Below are 13,409 nucleotides of genomic sequence, written 5' to 3'. Positions count from 1 at the left end.
GTTTAGTGAAGTACTTTTAAAGTTATGACACGAAAAAGTTTTTTTGTAGCTACAAAAAAGGGTGATTTTTGCATAACCTCAAAGGCCGGATCTTTTTGCTTACGCGCGAGAGTCGCGCAGCATGCGTATCGCCCGGTTGCCACATTGTTTCAAATGAGAGTCTGCATCTCTTCTTGAAAAAGTCTGTATAGAATATGAAACAAATCGTCGTCATGTCTCGATTACATGTAAATAAAAAACTAATAAGAAACTTAACACTTAGACTTATTAACTAATTTTATAACTTAATAAAAGTAAAAATGTAAACGAATAATAATTACTCTCCGCACCATTTTCGGGGGAACGGTGTTTGTGGTGCTTGCGCTCATGGCTTTCTACCTATGATATCGAGAAATTAAAAGTGAGAGTGTGTGCGTGCAACATGGAGTTAAACTTTTCAAAGTGCTATGATAATCTTCACAGCAACTTCACAGAAAGTTTAACTCCAGCCTTGGATTACTCTATAAGTGTTTCGAATTTTTGGTGTTGAAAAGTCTGTATAATAAGTTTGTTTTGTATTTCTGGCACTGCTGCTGCGTAAACGTCAAACGTGCTCTCTCTCTCTCTCTCTCTCTCTCTCTCTCTCTGTTTATCTTTTTGATGTGAGAGTGATCTGCCGTCGCCGGGTTGTGATTGTATGATATTTTTTGGTGAATTTATTCCATCCCCGGACGGAATCGCCGATTCTGAATCGGCTATCATGAAGAAACGGAGCGCATCCTGCATCGACCAGCAAGGCACGATCGTCGACCCGCTGGATTTGGTGCCGGTGTTTGTGCTGGAGCACCAGAAGATTGTGGGCGGCGTGAAAAGTATCGAGTCGACGGTCAGAGGCGTGATCCAGACGGAACAGGACACCCGGATGTGCTGGGAACTGAACGAGGAGGGTAAAGTGATTCTGGAGACGGGCAGTTGAAGCAACGATTTACCGGGTAGTTCTGGCTGAAGAGCTGCACAGGCTTAGCTGATGAAGAGTTCGCCGAATGCCAAGGTTGGCTTCAGCAAGGCCATGTCCAACGGGTGGATTCAGATTGACAGTAGCGGGGGAGCGCCGTTGATTAAGCGGAAAGTGGATTCGATTGAGAACGTGGTTCAGGGACATGTCAAGGGGAGGGTATAGTAGGAGAAGTTCCGCAAGACTGTGTCGGGGGTGGTCATGAAGAGCTATGTGCTGTTGATGGGAGTGGAATTTTCGCCAAGTTTGAAGAAGCTCGATATCATGATCTCCGGCTCCGTAGCTTCTTTCTCATAAGCTGAAAGTTCAGGGGTCAAATTCCGGTTGTTCCCATTGAAACGGCATTGGGATTGGACATAGAATATGAACAAAAAACAAATTAAAACAGATGGTGTTGGCCATCAGGAGATTTTTTATTTACGAGCACTTAGATGTTGATTACCTACTTTTTCAGTTGGTTCTCATATATTTCTATGAAAATGGTTTCCGAATCCATCATGTTACGCGTCTTTCGAAAGTTAAGCTAAAGACCTTTTGAATTATATTCATTTTGAAGATCTGACAAATCTATTAGAAGAAATGTGTAGGGTGAATGATACTATATGAATGTGAGGAAGGCATCAACCACCTAAGGGTGGATTAAGTAACGTTTTTATAGGAACGATTAAAAAAAAAACTCTAGAATTATTCTTTTAATTTATTGCATTTTTTTAAGTTATTACAACTTGTACAAACTACAATGCAAAAAAAGTAGTAATCAAGCTGCATGTAAAAGGCCTAGGCGTAAAACAATTTTTGCCTTATTATTATGAAATTCTATGTAATATTACCTTGTTAACCCGGTGGTCTTAATGATGTTTGGTTACTTAAACTAATAAGAACTTTACAAACATAAATAGAGCCAAGTTATCAAAACATCAGTTCATTAAAGAGCAGGTTTTGAAAATTAAAAATAATAATTTTAGGTGTTTGTCAAATTCAAAGGGTATTTGTCCCTATTTGGGCCTACTAAGCCGAGCGCACTTTTAATTTGATGTATTCTCAAAGGCTGCTTTAGGTAGCTTTGCTTATATTACATGAATAAGTTGGTTTTTTATGCTTATGCTCGTACTTAATTACATAAAAATACTTTATATCGCTGTTTAAGCCCGAGAAACTAAAACATTTTTTGTCCCTATCTTGGGGATATTGCTCCTAGGATACGACCATCTTTGTGCCAATTTTCGGCCTACCTTCTGATTGGTTGAAATCTGGAAGCACGTGTTGAACTTTTTTGGCGTACGGTTCAGCCCCAGCTCATACAGTACAGCCGCACAAATTCGGTCGATAAACATGCTAAATCATTGTGATGTTTTAAGCCACAAATCAACATTAGAATGATTGATTTCACTTGCATTACGTGCATAATTAGCTTGGACATCATTTATATCATTTATTTACGAGTTTTAAACACAATTAAACAATTATTGCACAGCCAAACAATAAACTCGTAATATGCGAGAAAATCTGTAAAGTCTATCTGAAAAGCGCACACACACACTGTCACAGTTTGGAGAAGCGTCAAATGTGCTGTAAATACATCCATTCTCTTCGAGATGGTCGAAGTAACTTTAATTAACAATTCAAGTGATTTGGTGGTAGTTTAGTGATTGCTTTTGCAACGGGATTGTGGCACCCACCAATAAAAACATATTGCCGGTGGTTGGAGATTCGGGGGACGGCTCTTATTCGTGTGCTGAGCGATGAAAGCCGTGACGCTGAGTGTCAAAAAGCGGTAAGCAAAAGTGGTGAAAATTTTGGACCTAATGGGCAAGTAACAATTTGCCAAGAAAAATGTGAAGAGTAATATATGTATTGCATTTTTGCTAATTCAAGAGGAAAAAGTGAATTATTCTTGCCCACCAAAATAAAGGAAATGACAGCACGAATCATTCTCAAGTGGCAGATTCTTGCCAGATTTGATGAAATGCACAATTTCGTTGAATTAAGTTTGGTAGACCCAAAATAAGTACTAGACCTAAAATAGGGACAAATACCATAAATTGTTTTTTTTTTAAACTGGGCAGCCTATGAAAAAAAAATTGTAAGGGTTTGCGTTGATTCGATTGCGTTGATTTTTAATGGGTCAACAACCGTATTTTTGACTCTCTATATTTCGAGCCAAAATTAGTATTCAGCCGAGGGGCGGGACAATAGTAAGAAATTAAATAATTTAATTAATTAACGGTCAAAATTAACAAATTAAGGCAAAATTAACTTTTGTTTACGACCAAAACAACGCCACCTCTTTTCACACCACATTGATTTGGCAGCTTGACATTGCGCGGGATATTTGTTGTTGTGTTTGGTCAAATTTTGTTTTGTTTTGATTGCGTATTTGCGTTAACCAAACAAAAGGGCATTGCTCGCCAGGAATCTGCTCCAACAAGCCAACTGGTTGAACTCCTGCCAGATGTACATCGCTTTTACTGCATCGGAAAGTACAATAATGCCAGTTCACTTGGAACTGTGGCGTTCCAGATCCTAACCTGCCTCCTGAACGTGGTCAACCGGATCCAGGCAGACAACGTCCTACATCATTTCCATCGACATGATTAACTCTGGAAAATTAGCTGACTCGTCCCCATTGGATGATCGCAAATGAATTCACGGGGCTTCGACAAATCGCCGTGTCTGTTTTCGAGTGCAAACTGGCCTCCAACCCTGCCTTCCCAACATTTACAGCACCGATTTCATGGATTTCGTCTTGGAAGAGCGCCTGCACCTGAACATCAACGAAGAAGCCATCGAAGACGATCCAGCGGACGTACGTTTTGTGACCGGAAGACCCGGAATATGAGGATGGGCCAGGACCAAGAGCCAATTGTGGCGAATTATGTAACGATGTAAAATTACGTAACTGTTCCAGACTTGGTTCCAGAGAAGTGGTTAGGACGGAAGATGCCTGCGAGAGCAGAGTTTTCGGTAAAATTATTTGGGTAATAAAAAGCGAACACAAAAAAACAACAACCAAATCTTATTTTTATTTGTGCTAATAAAAATGCATTTTCACCACGCAACGTAATATCCACACAACACTAAAGAATATTATTCCGCTTTATTTTGATTTTGTCTAGTCCTAAGAAACAATATTGAGAAGAAACTTCGGTTTGCCCTTTCAATCCTTCGGATTGCAGCACCGTTTTGTTCTCCAGCTGCTCATCGCCATTTTGTCAGGTACTTCACCATGCCCGGTTCAGAATCCTCAGCATAGGTTCCACCGTAATCATCCGCAACAACTCTGCCATGTGGGGTTCATGCTTAAAGAAAAAATCTCCGCTTCGTCCATCTGGAGCCGTTCCTCGTCCAAATTGTTCTGCCTCTTGCTTCGCTGCTGCTGCGTCCACCCATTCCCATTAAGCAACACGTCTGCATCAGCTGCTTTTGTCCAGGTTCTTCTGAAAGGGCACCGCCCGCCCATCCGGCCCGCCGTCATCATCCACAGGCAAACGTCGTTCATTTCCGGTCGTTTCACCGCCGGCTTTACCAGATACCGGGAGGCCAGCAGTGCGGCTGGCACTCGCTCGAATCTAGGCCGGTCAACTCGGTCAGCAGCCGGCTGATGGGCATCGTCCAGCGGGGACACGGGATTTTGGCGTAGATTGTGTGCGATCCGAGCGCGGAACAGGTTGGGTTCATGCTTAAAGAATAATTCTCCGTTCCCCTCAGCAAAGCCATCGTTCTGGAAGCAAAATAATGATGCAAATGTAATCTCTTCCTCCGGCAACATCTACTCTACCAGCGGATCACATCTTTTCTGCATTCTCCGTAAATTTCACTTTATCCATCACCACTTTTTTTCCAACGCTTCACGGAATCCAAACAAACTTGACAGTTGAGCGCGCGAAAGAGAAACAAACAAAACCAATGTTTTGAATGCAGGTGTGGCGCTGTCAGATGTCAAATGACGTGAGGTATTTAATTCCTTAATATATTAACTGCTAAAATTAATTCATAAAGGCCAATGTCACGCCCCTCGTATTCAGCAGTTTTTGGTTATATTCCAGACTGTGTTTGTTGTAAAGTTAAAAAAAAGTGTCCTCGTGGTTTATGGATGGTCTTAATATGAGTCTTTATAGTTTAAAATAATCTAAAAAAATTGATGAGAAATTCTTCCCGAGATCTGCTGCCTAGGGGTCGGACAGATCGGTCAATACATTATCAACGCATCAAAATAATTGGTCAGTATATCGACATTTCGTCAATATATTAACGAAATCCCACCATGCCTATAGGAACCTTGGTGAGTTGAAATGTCATATTCAAATCAAAACAAAACAAATTTCACCGGTTTCGGTTACAGTCACGACGTCGTTCCAGAAAACCAAACGGAACCCATGAAAAAGTGGCCTGGGCGCCGTTTCGGCGCTGTTCTACATGGAAAGTGACGACCTGCTTTCACCCCCAAATCGGTTCCAAATCATAGGACATAGTCTCGTTACGGTGAACCAGATCAACCAACTGCCGGATGCGGATGCGGAGTCGAGCTGATGGACGTGTTTGAGCGGGTTCGAGTGAGCGGAGGCCAGTGGAAGTTGGACGTGCAGATTTCGGTCCGGTCCGATCGAATGCTGTTGAAGAAGCGGGACAGGAGCGAGGAAGGGTTGAACTGGAGCAATTGAGGAGGTTATTAAGCTGGATGGTTTAACATCAAAAAATCTAATCGACTTCCTCCCTCAGACTCTTTTCCGGTTCTAAACAACCTCGGCGAGCTTCGCTCGTTCAAGCGCATCCGGTACGATCGCCAGTACCAGATTCAATCCCAACGTAGCCACGGGCGGCGGCGGTCGAAAGATTCCGGGAACCAACAACACGATTTACATTGTTTCGGCACTTGTGCGGAAGTTTTAAGCGGAACGCGGAGGTGCTAAATCCATTTCGTCCCAGTTGCTGCACTTTTTCAACCAGACCTACAAACGGTTCGCGGGATACATGCCGACGAAGATTTCAAACTCATTGTTTTAAATTTTTTGTATAATTCTTTAATTTGCTGTTTTTTTGTTGTAAATATAGTTGTGTCTCCGCTTTTTATTGATAAACCACCGAAAAAGGGAGAGGAGGGTTTCGTTTCGTCCTATAGCAGGCCCTGGACACCCTATTAAGAACGCTCACGATGATGGGCCTCAACTCGTCCGCCGTAGTCACGTCGTGATGGATGAACTCCCCGGGTTTTTGTTTTCTCCAACGATCTTCTTGATGGTATTCTTCTCGATTGTTGACTTAGGAGGGCCTTCTACAGATTGTGAGCCTTTTTTATGTGTTGTTCTGTGCAACCGGCATGCTGTAGACGGTTCCGCAAAAGCCACAGCAAAAGTCCTGAGATGCTGAAAAAACACCTTGTGCTCCAAAGGCAAATGATGGCCTCCTTCAGAGGAGCAAACGGACACAAATCATTTGAAAGCTAGCTAGCAAGAAAGTGGGTTTTGGCTTTCGTGGACATTGCCGTGAACGTCCTCGGGCACCACACCATTCCGGATGGTTTGACCAAGTCCCCGTCCCCGTTTTTCCTAGTCGGGCGGCTCAGGCAGAAGGGTCATACGAAGGAATCGTCGATTCTGGATATAAACCGTGTTAAACTCCGTTTTGCGCAATTTTTTTTTGAAAATGATGTGATGATGTTTATAAGATGTCAAATTTAACCGAGATTGATAATACACGGTGGGAACGCTAGCTCAACTATTCGTCGATCTATTGACAAAAATATCAAAACCGCCGTCAATAGATTAACGAATAATAAAACCATCGACTCTGTCCGACCCCTAGTCTGCTGCCAAAACGCTGCCAAGCAAGATATTTATTTCTTGATAAAATTTAAATTTTCTTCAATTTCTGTTGAATTTCCCTTTTTTTAGGTAATATCTCATAAAAGAGGTAATGTTCAACCAACAACATTTTCAACCTTCCAAAAAAAAAAAAAAAAAATTGTCTGTGTAATTTAAAAAATGATTTGTTAGAAAAACTAAATTCCTTATTTGGCCTTCCACCCTCAGGCTGGCATTCGACTTAGATTGAAAAACTGAATATCTGTGTGAATAGAAACATTGAACTTATAATAGAAAATGGCTTTCGGAAACGTCGTACCGTAGTGGGTTTAATCAATTTGATTGAAAATGACTTGCAGCACATTTCAATCATAACTTTTCAAATGAAACAATTGTTAAAAGCAAAAATGCGAAAACAATCGCTCATAATTCAATACTTCCACCACAAACACTTTTCCGCAATAATCTCCCCAACATCAATGTTCCTGCTAATTGCCGCCATCTTCAATCTCTGAACCAAGAACACCAATCATCAAATAAGTTTAATTTAATTAGTTCAAACATAATTGACATAGCTCCAACCGCCCGACAAATTTCGGCAGAAATCGCCCTCAGTAGCATCACAATTATCTTGATTGGCTACCCTCTCTGGTGATGGAAGCAACTGCTGCGGAGGGAGCCGGGGAAGATCTGCCGGTTTCGATAACCTGGGAAACTCTAGTTCCTGGTGCGTTTTTTTAAATGTGGTTTTTATGTAAGGACAATGTAGTTCGCATCTCTGTTTTGAGTTGAACTTCTTGCAGGCTTTTTCATGGCTTTAAGCATTGAAAGGTTAGCTCCAGTAACTTTCTAAAATAATCTTTGTTAAGTCTTACTTTGAACAAAATTTATAACTTTTACAGTTTGTTATCTTAAAAATGCCAACATTCTAATTTCTTCTAACCTTATTTTATTCCTTTGTTTTTCTTTTTTGCTATTCAACAGGTGGAGTGTGTCCAGTGGACGTTCGATGCGGCCCTTTCCGGAGGGGACGAGAACGGTGGAGCTGGAGAGTTACGTCACCTGGCAGAGTTCCTGGCGAACAAGCAGTTCGATATGGTGATCAATCTGCCAATGCGTGGCGGAGGAGCGCGTAGGGTCAGTTCGTTCATGACCCACGGGTACAGGACGAGAAGGTTAGTATTGTTTTATGCGTACAATTTTTAGTATAATTTATTTTTTTGAGGTTGGCATTGTTCCAATTTCATTTACGATTCTTGGATTTTAAACACGATTTTTGGATTTACTAAAGCACGTTTTGCAATGATGTCTAACTAGAAACCGTGAAGAGAGAGAAATTTGGTGCCAAAGGGGCTTATTTGTTATATGTACTGTCAGGGGTAACCATTGAATTTGGGTTGAGATTGGGTCATATAAATTTCTGCATTTTTGTACGACCCAATCTCAACTACAGACCCAATGTCACCCCTAATGACGGAAATTCCTGGCACAAAATTTCCGGATTTTTTAAATAAAGCGGGAATTTCCGTATACTCGGAATTATAATATTTTGTACCGGGAATTTCCGGAATTGAAAGAGAATCAAATTTTGGTCTAGAAATTAAGATTTGGTTGTGGAAATAGATGAACAGTTGAATAATTAGTGTTTGATAAGAAATTTGTAGCATAACAATTTTAAATCAGTATACAGAAGCATACGTTTGGTTTATAAAGGAAAATTGTTAAAATTTTTGTTCAAAGATTCCCATGCAAGTCTAAACTTATCTAAAATTTCACATAAATTGGTATCATTGTATTGGTTGTCTTGTCGTTTTTGTTTTTTAGAGTCATGTCCCATGGAAACGAATAAAATATAAATATTTATAAGTGACTTGGAATCAAACTTGATAAGAAATTGTGGTGCATTTAAAATCCAAGGCACAAAAAAGAACATTTTTTTATATCTATCTTAAAATGCTATCACAGACAATATATAATATAATAGATAATATATAATGTTGCTATTCTTGTTTATTCAGCTAATTCTATGATTTTAATTCTTGGAATCATAACAAATATAACTAAAACATAGACTTTAGAACCGTTTCAAAAATTTCCCGGGATTAAAAAATATTTTTCTCGTTTCCCGGGAAAATTGAACGCTCTACTTGAAATTTATCGAACAATGGGGTAAATATCAACATCAGTTTGACAACTGGTTTTGACGTTTGAGTGCTTTTTCATACAAATACATTTGAATTAGCGAGCATTCGAATTAGCGGACATTCTTAATCCGCTCTGTACTTCTCACAAACATAAAGACATCAAGCGAAAGCAAAATGCCTTCTGCAGAATTCCCTTTATATAATTTCCAGTAGTTACTTGAATCAACGGTTTATACACGAATTATTGAGTAGCTATGGAATTACACGAATGGAGCATTTCCATTCGAGCAGTTTTTGCTTTTTTCTACAATGTATTTCTTATGGAGCGAACTGTCAAAAACTGCTCGACTGCGGGTGCTCCATTACTATGGAATTACTAGGTAATTTCGGAATAACAAGAATTACTGCAGAGTTGTGGAGTAATTCTAAAATTACTTGTCCAAAGTCCGAATGATTCCGTATTAGCTGCAACTTTGGCTCCTTACTTGAAAATTATTAGGTAATAAATAGATTAGTAAAATGTTTATCGAGATTATCTTTTTAACAGTTATTTTCATTGTTTTATTACCTTTCACAAAATGTAATCATGGACTTACCAGGATTACTTTAGAATTACTGGGTAAATCCGGAATAACAGAATTATTTGCTCAAACTTCAAGTAATTCCGGATAACCAGTCTGACACGATGCTGGAAACCCCTTGCAAATAACGTGTTTTTTTTGTTTTTTGAAAAAATGGCCTGATTCAATTTCCAATCAAATGAAACTTCTCAGGATTTTTTACATAAACAATTTTTAATTATTTTGTTGATCAAAGAGTTTTTTTTTTCTTCAGAATTTTGATTATGCTGTCGAATTGGGCGCCTTAACATAAAAGCCTTACTTTGGAAATAACTTTCGGATCCTCCATTCTGTTCATCCTTGAATATGTGTTCGAAATACCTTTGAATCATCATCATCCCGGTACGAGAATCGAAATCCAGCACGCCGCTAGTCGAAACCCATTCCTTGCCCATTCCTACCGGTCAGTATTCCCAGTGAATAGAATTACTCTTTTAAGGGATCCGACTTTGCCTAGCCAGACAGGAATCGAACCCATCACCTTCTGCTTACAAGGTGAAACCCGTAACCTTACGGCCACAGTAGCTCGGTAACCTTACCATTCAGCTATAAAGCTTGGTAGCACAGTCTTAAGATGTAAGTCTTAAGATATAACAATTTGGTGGAATATATTGAACTTTTGAGGCATGAATGTTTCATCCTTAATGTACATCATTCCATATGTATTTTAAAAACTTTTCCGATCAGTCATAAAGATTTACAATCTGGAAATGCTGTCATGGGATTTTGGAAGTTACGGGTATTTTTATTTCCGAGCAGTGCGTGGCCGAATGGTTACGCTGTCCGCTTTGTAAGCGGATGATTCTGGGTTCGATTCCCATCTGCTCCAACCTTCCATCGGATGAGGAAGTAAAATGGCGGTCTCGGCCTTGGTTGTTGTTAGGCCGTTAACTCATTCCAGGTGTAGGAGTCGTCTCCTTGCCATAAGTACAAACAACACACCAAACCAAGCCTACTCCGGTGGAATCGCTGGCGGCGGTTGGACTCGCAATCCAAAGGTCGTCAGTTCAAACACTGGGGTGGAAGGTTCCTTGGAGTAGAAAGAGGTTTGGGTGCTCTCCCCATTCAAGCCTTCGGACTCCTAGGTTCGAGCAGAAACTTGCAATAGAGACCACAAAAGACCCGGGGGTCGTTAATGTGGATGGTTTGATTTTTTTTTTTGTATTTTTAGAAATTGTCAAAGTCAGAAGGCTTGGAAAATTCGAAAATTGACAATTTTCTTATTATAAGCGGTCCATATTGATGTAAATTTGATATTTTATAAATAATCTTTTTCAGATTGGCCGTCGACTACTCGATCCCACTCGTAACGGACGTCAAGTGCACCAAACTGCTGGTGGAAGCCATGAGCCGCATCGGACGGGCCCCCGTCATGAAGACCCACACCGACTGTATGTCTTCGCGGGCCATGGTCAAACTACCCGGCTTCATCGACGTCCACGTACATCTGCGCGAACCCGGAGCCACCTACAAGGAGGACTTCGATTCCGGGACGGCCGCCGCGTTGGCGGGTGGCGTTACGATGATCTGCGCGATGCCGAATACGACACCGCCGATCGTTGATCGTGCAGCGTTCGAGCTGGTTCAGGAGTTGGCCCAGAAGGGGGCTCGCTGTGATTACGCGCTGTTTGTGGGGGCGTCTTCTACTAATTATGGTACGATTGGGGAGTTGGCACCGCATGCGGCCGCGTTGAAGATGTACCTGAATGAGACGTTTACGACGCTGAAGTTGACGGACATGATCGTGTGGCAGAAGCACTTGTCGAATTGGCCTAAGCGGGCGCCACTTTGCGTTCATGCGGAACGGCAGTCGACGGCGGCGGTGATTTTGCTGGCGTCGTTGGTTGATCGACCGATTCACATCTGTCACGTGGCGCGGAAGGAGGAGATCATGATTATTAAGGCGGCGAAGGAGAAGGGAATCAAGATCACGTGTGAGGTTTGTCCGCACCATCTGTTTCTTTCTACGGCGGATCTTGACCGGATTGGGCATGGAAAAGGTGAAGTCAGGCCGGTTCTGTGCAGTCCTGAGGATCAGCAAGCCCTCTGGGACAATCTGGACGTGATCGACGTGTTTGCTACGGATCATGCGCCGCATACCAAGCAGGAGAAGGAGTCGGAGAATCCTCCGCCTGGGTTCCCGGGATTGGAGACTATTTTACCCCTGCTGTTGACCGCCGTCAACGAGGGTCGCCTCTCGCTGGAGGACCTCATCGCCAAGTTCTACAAGAACCCCAAGCGGATTTTTGGGCTCCCGGAACAACCGAACACCTACGTGGAGGTTGACTTCAACGAAGAGTGGACCATCCCGGAGTCCCCGCCGCACTCCAAAGCACGCTGGACGCCGTTTGCCGGCATGAAGGTAAAGGGGCGCGTCCACCGGGTAGTTCTGCGCGGTGAAACCGCGTTTGTGGACGGGGTCGTTCTCGCTAATCCTGGCTATGGACAGAACGTCCGCGAGTGGCACATCAAGAAACCGACGGTGGCGCCGTCCGTCGAGAAGATCAACGGATCGCTGGACGGGCTGGACCTGCTGACGCTGAGTAAGACATTGCCGGATACGATCCGCCACGATTTCTGGGAAAATGACGGCCACACCAACGACGTGTTCTCGAAGTTGCTCGCCGGCAACGAGTCCAAACAACTCGGAGTTCACTTTGGGGAAGCTCCTCAAAACCATCCAACTTCTCCTCTTCCCCGTATCCGGTGCGACTCCACCAGCAACTACGGCAAGGACGTCCTCCTTCCGGCCGCTAGCCTCACTCCGAAGGAGCGAACGCTGGCTGGCAAGCACGTGCTCAGCGTTTCGATGTTCAGCAAGGAGCAGCTCAACGAGATCTTCAATGTGGCACAAACGATGCGTGCTCGCGTTACGAAAGATCGTCCGTTGGACGACCTGCTGCGAGGCAAGATCATGGCGTCCGTTTTCTACGAGGTCAGCACGCGGACCAGCTGCAGCTTCGCGGCGGCAATGCAACGTCTCGGAGGTCGCGTAATCTACATGGACGAAACGAGCTCCTCCGTCAAGAAGGGCGAAACGCTCGAAGACAGCATCCTCGTGATGGCAGGCTACTCGGACGTGGTGGTGCTGCGACATCCGGAACCGGGTGCGGTCTCGAAGGCGGCCCACCACTGCCGAAAGCCGCTGATCAACGCCGGCGACGGAATCGGGGAACATCCCACGCAAGCCCTGCTGGACATCTTCACCATCAGGGAGGAAATCGGAACGGTCAACGGACTGACCATTACCATGGTGGGAGATTTGAAGCATGGCCGGACGGTGCACTCGTTGGCGCGTCTGTTGACGCTGTACAACGTTAACGTGCGGTACGTCAGCCCGAAGAGTTTGGGCATGCCGGAGAAGATTACGAAGCTGGTCGAGGCGAAGGGGATCTCGCAGAAGGTGGGTTGAATTGAAGATGATTATTGTGAGTGAGTCATGTTGATTTTGGTTTTTGTTTTTGCAGATTTACGACAACTTGGAAGACGCTATTGCTGAGACAGATGTCCTGTACATGACTCGCATCCAGAAGGAACGCTTTGACTCTGAGGAAGAGTACAAAAAGGTACGTTTCAATTGTGTAACCATAACACAATTTTATCACTTCCAAAATTTCGCCTTTATTTTGCATCATTAGTGCACGTGTCATTAGTGAGTGAGTGAGTGAGTTAGTAAAACAGTAAGGAGAGTGAGAATGAGTGAGTGTATGTGAGTGAGTGTGTGGGCTAGTAAAGAATATAGATTAGATAAGTAAGACGGGTTTTTCAGCTGTCAAAAAATAGTAAGCAAAGTTTTGAGCCTGACAAACATACGATCCAGTTGGGCATGTTAAGTAACCCTACCAAAAAA

General features: G+C 42.9%; 1 protein-coding gene and 1 long non-coding RNA gene across 2 annotated transcripts in view; both read left to right on the top strand.

Moving 5' to 3' along the window:
• LOC120432271 (CAD protein) overlaps window positions 1–13,409 on the top strand; it is a 40,872-nt gene that overhangs the window by 26,824 nt on the left and 639 nt on the right. The window contains exons 5-7 of the mRNA XM_039597456.2: window positions 7,780–7,970; window positions 10,838–12,962; window positions 13,027–13,125. Coding sequence (XP_039453390.1) covers window positions 7,780–7,970; window positions 10,838–12,962; window positions 13,027–13,125 — 2,415 coding nt within the window. The remainder of the gene's footprint in view (window positions 1–7,779; window positions 7,971–10,837; window positions 12,963–13,026; window positions 13,126–13,409) is intronic.
• Window positions 5,163–6,083, top strand: LOC120432305 (uncharacterized). Its single transcript, XR_005608050.1, has 2 exons — window positions 5,163–5,659; window positions 5,714–6,083. It is a non-coding gene; the product is annotated as an uncharacterized LOC120432305 (long non-coding RNA).

This window comes from Culex pipiens, chromosome 1 (assembly GCF_016801865.2).
Source record: "Culex pipiens pallens isolate TS chromosome 1, TS_CPP_V2, whole genome shotgun sequence".
NCBI classification, from domain to species: Eukaryota; Metazoa; Arthropoda; class Insecta; order Diptera; family Culicidae; genus Culex; species Culex pipiens.
This window is presented reverse-complemented; position numbering and strand designations above follow the sequence as displayed.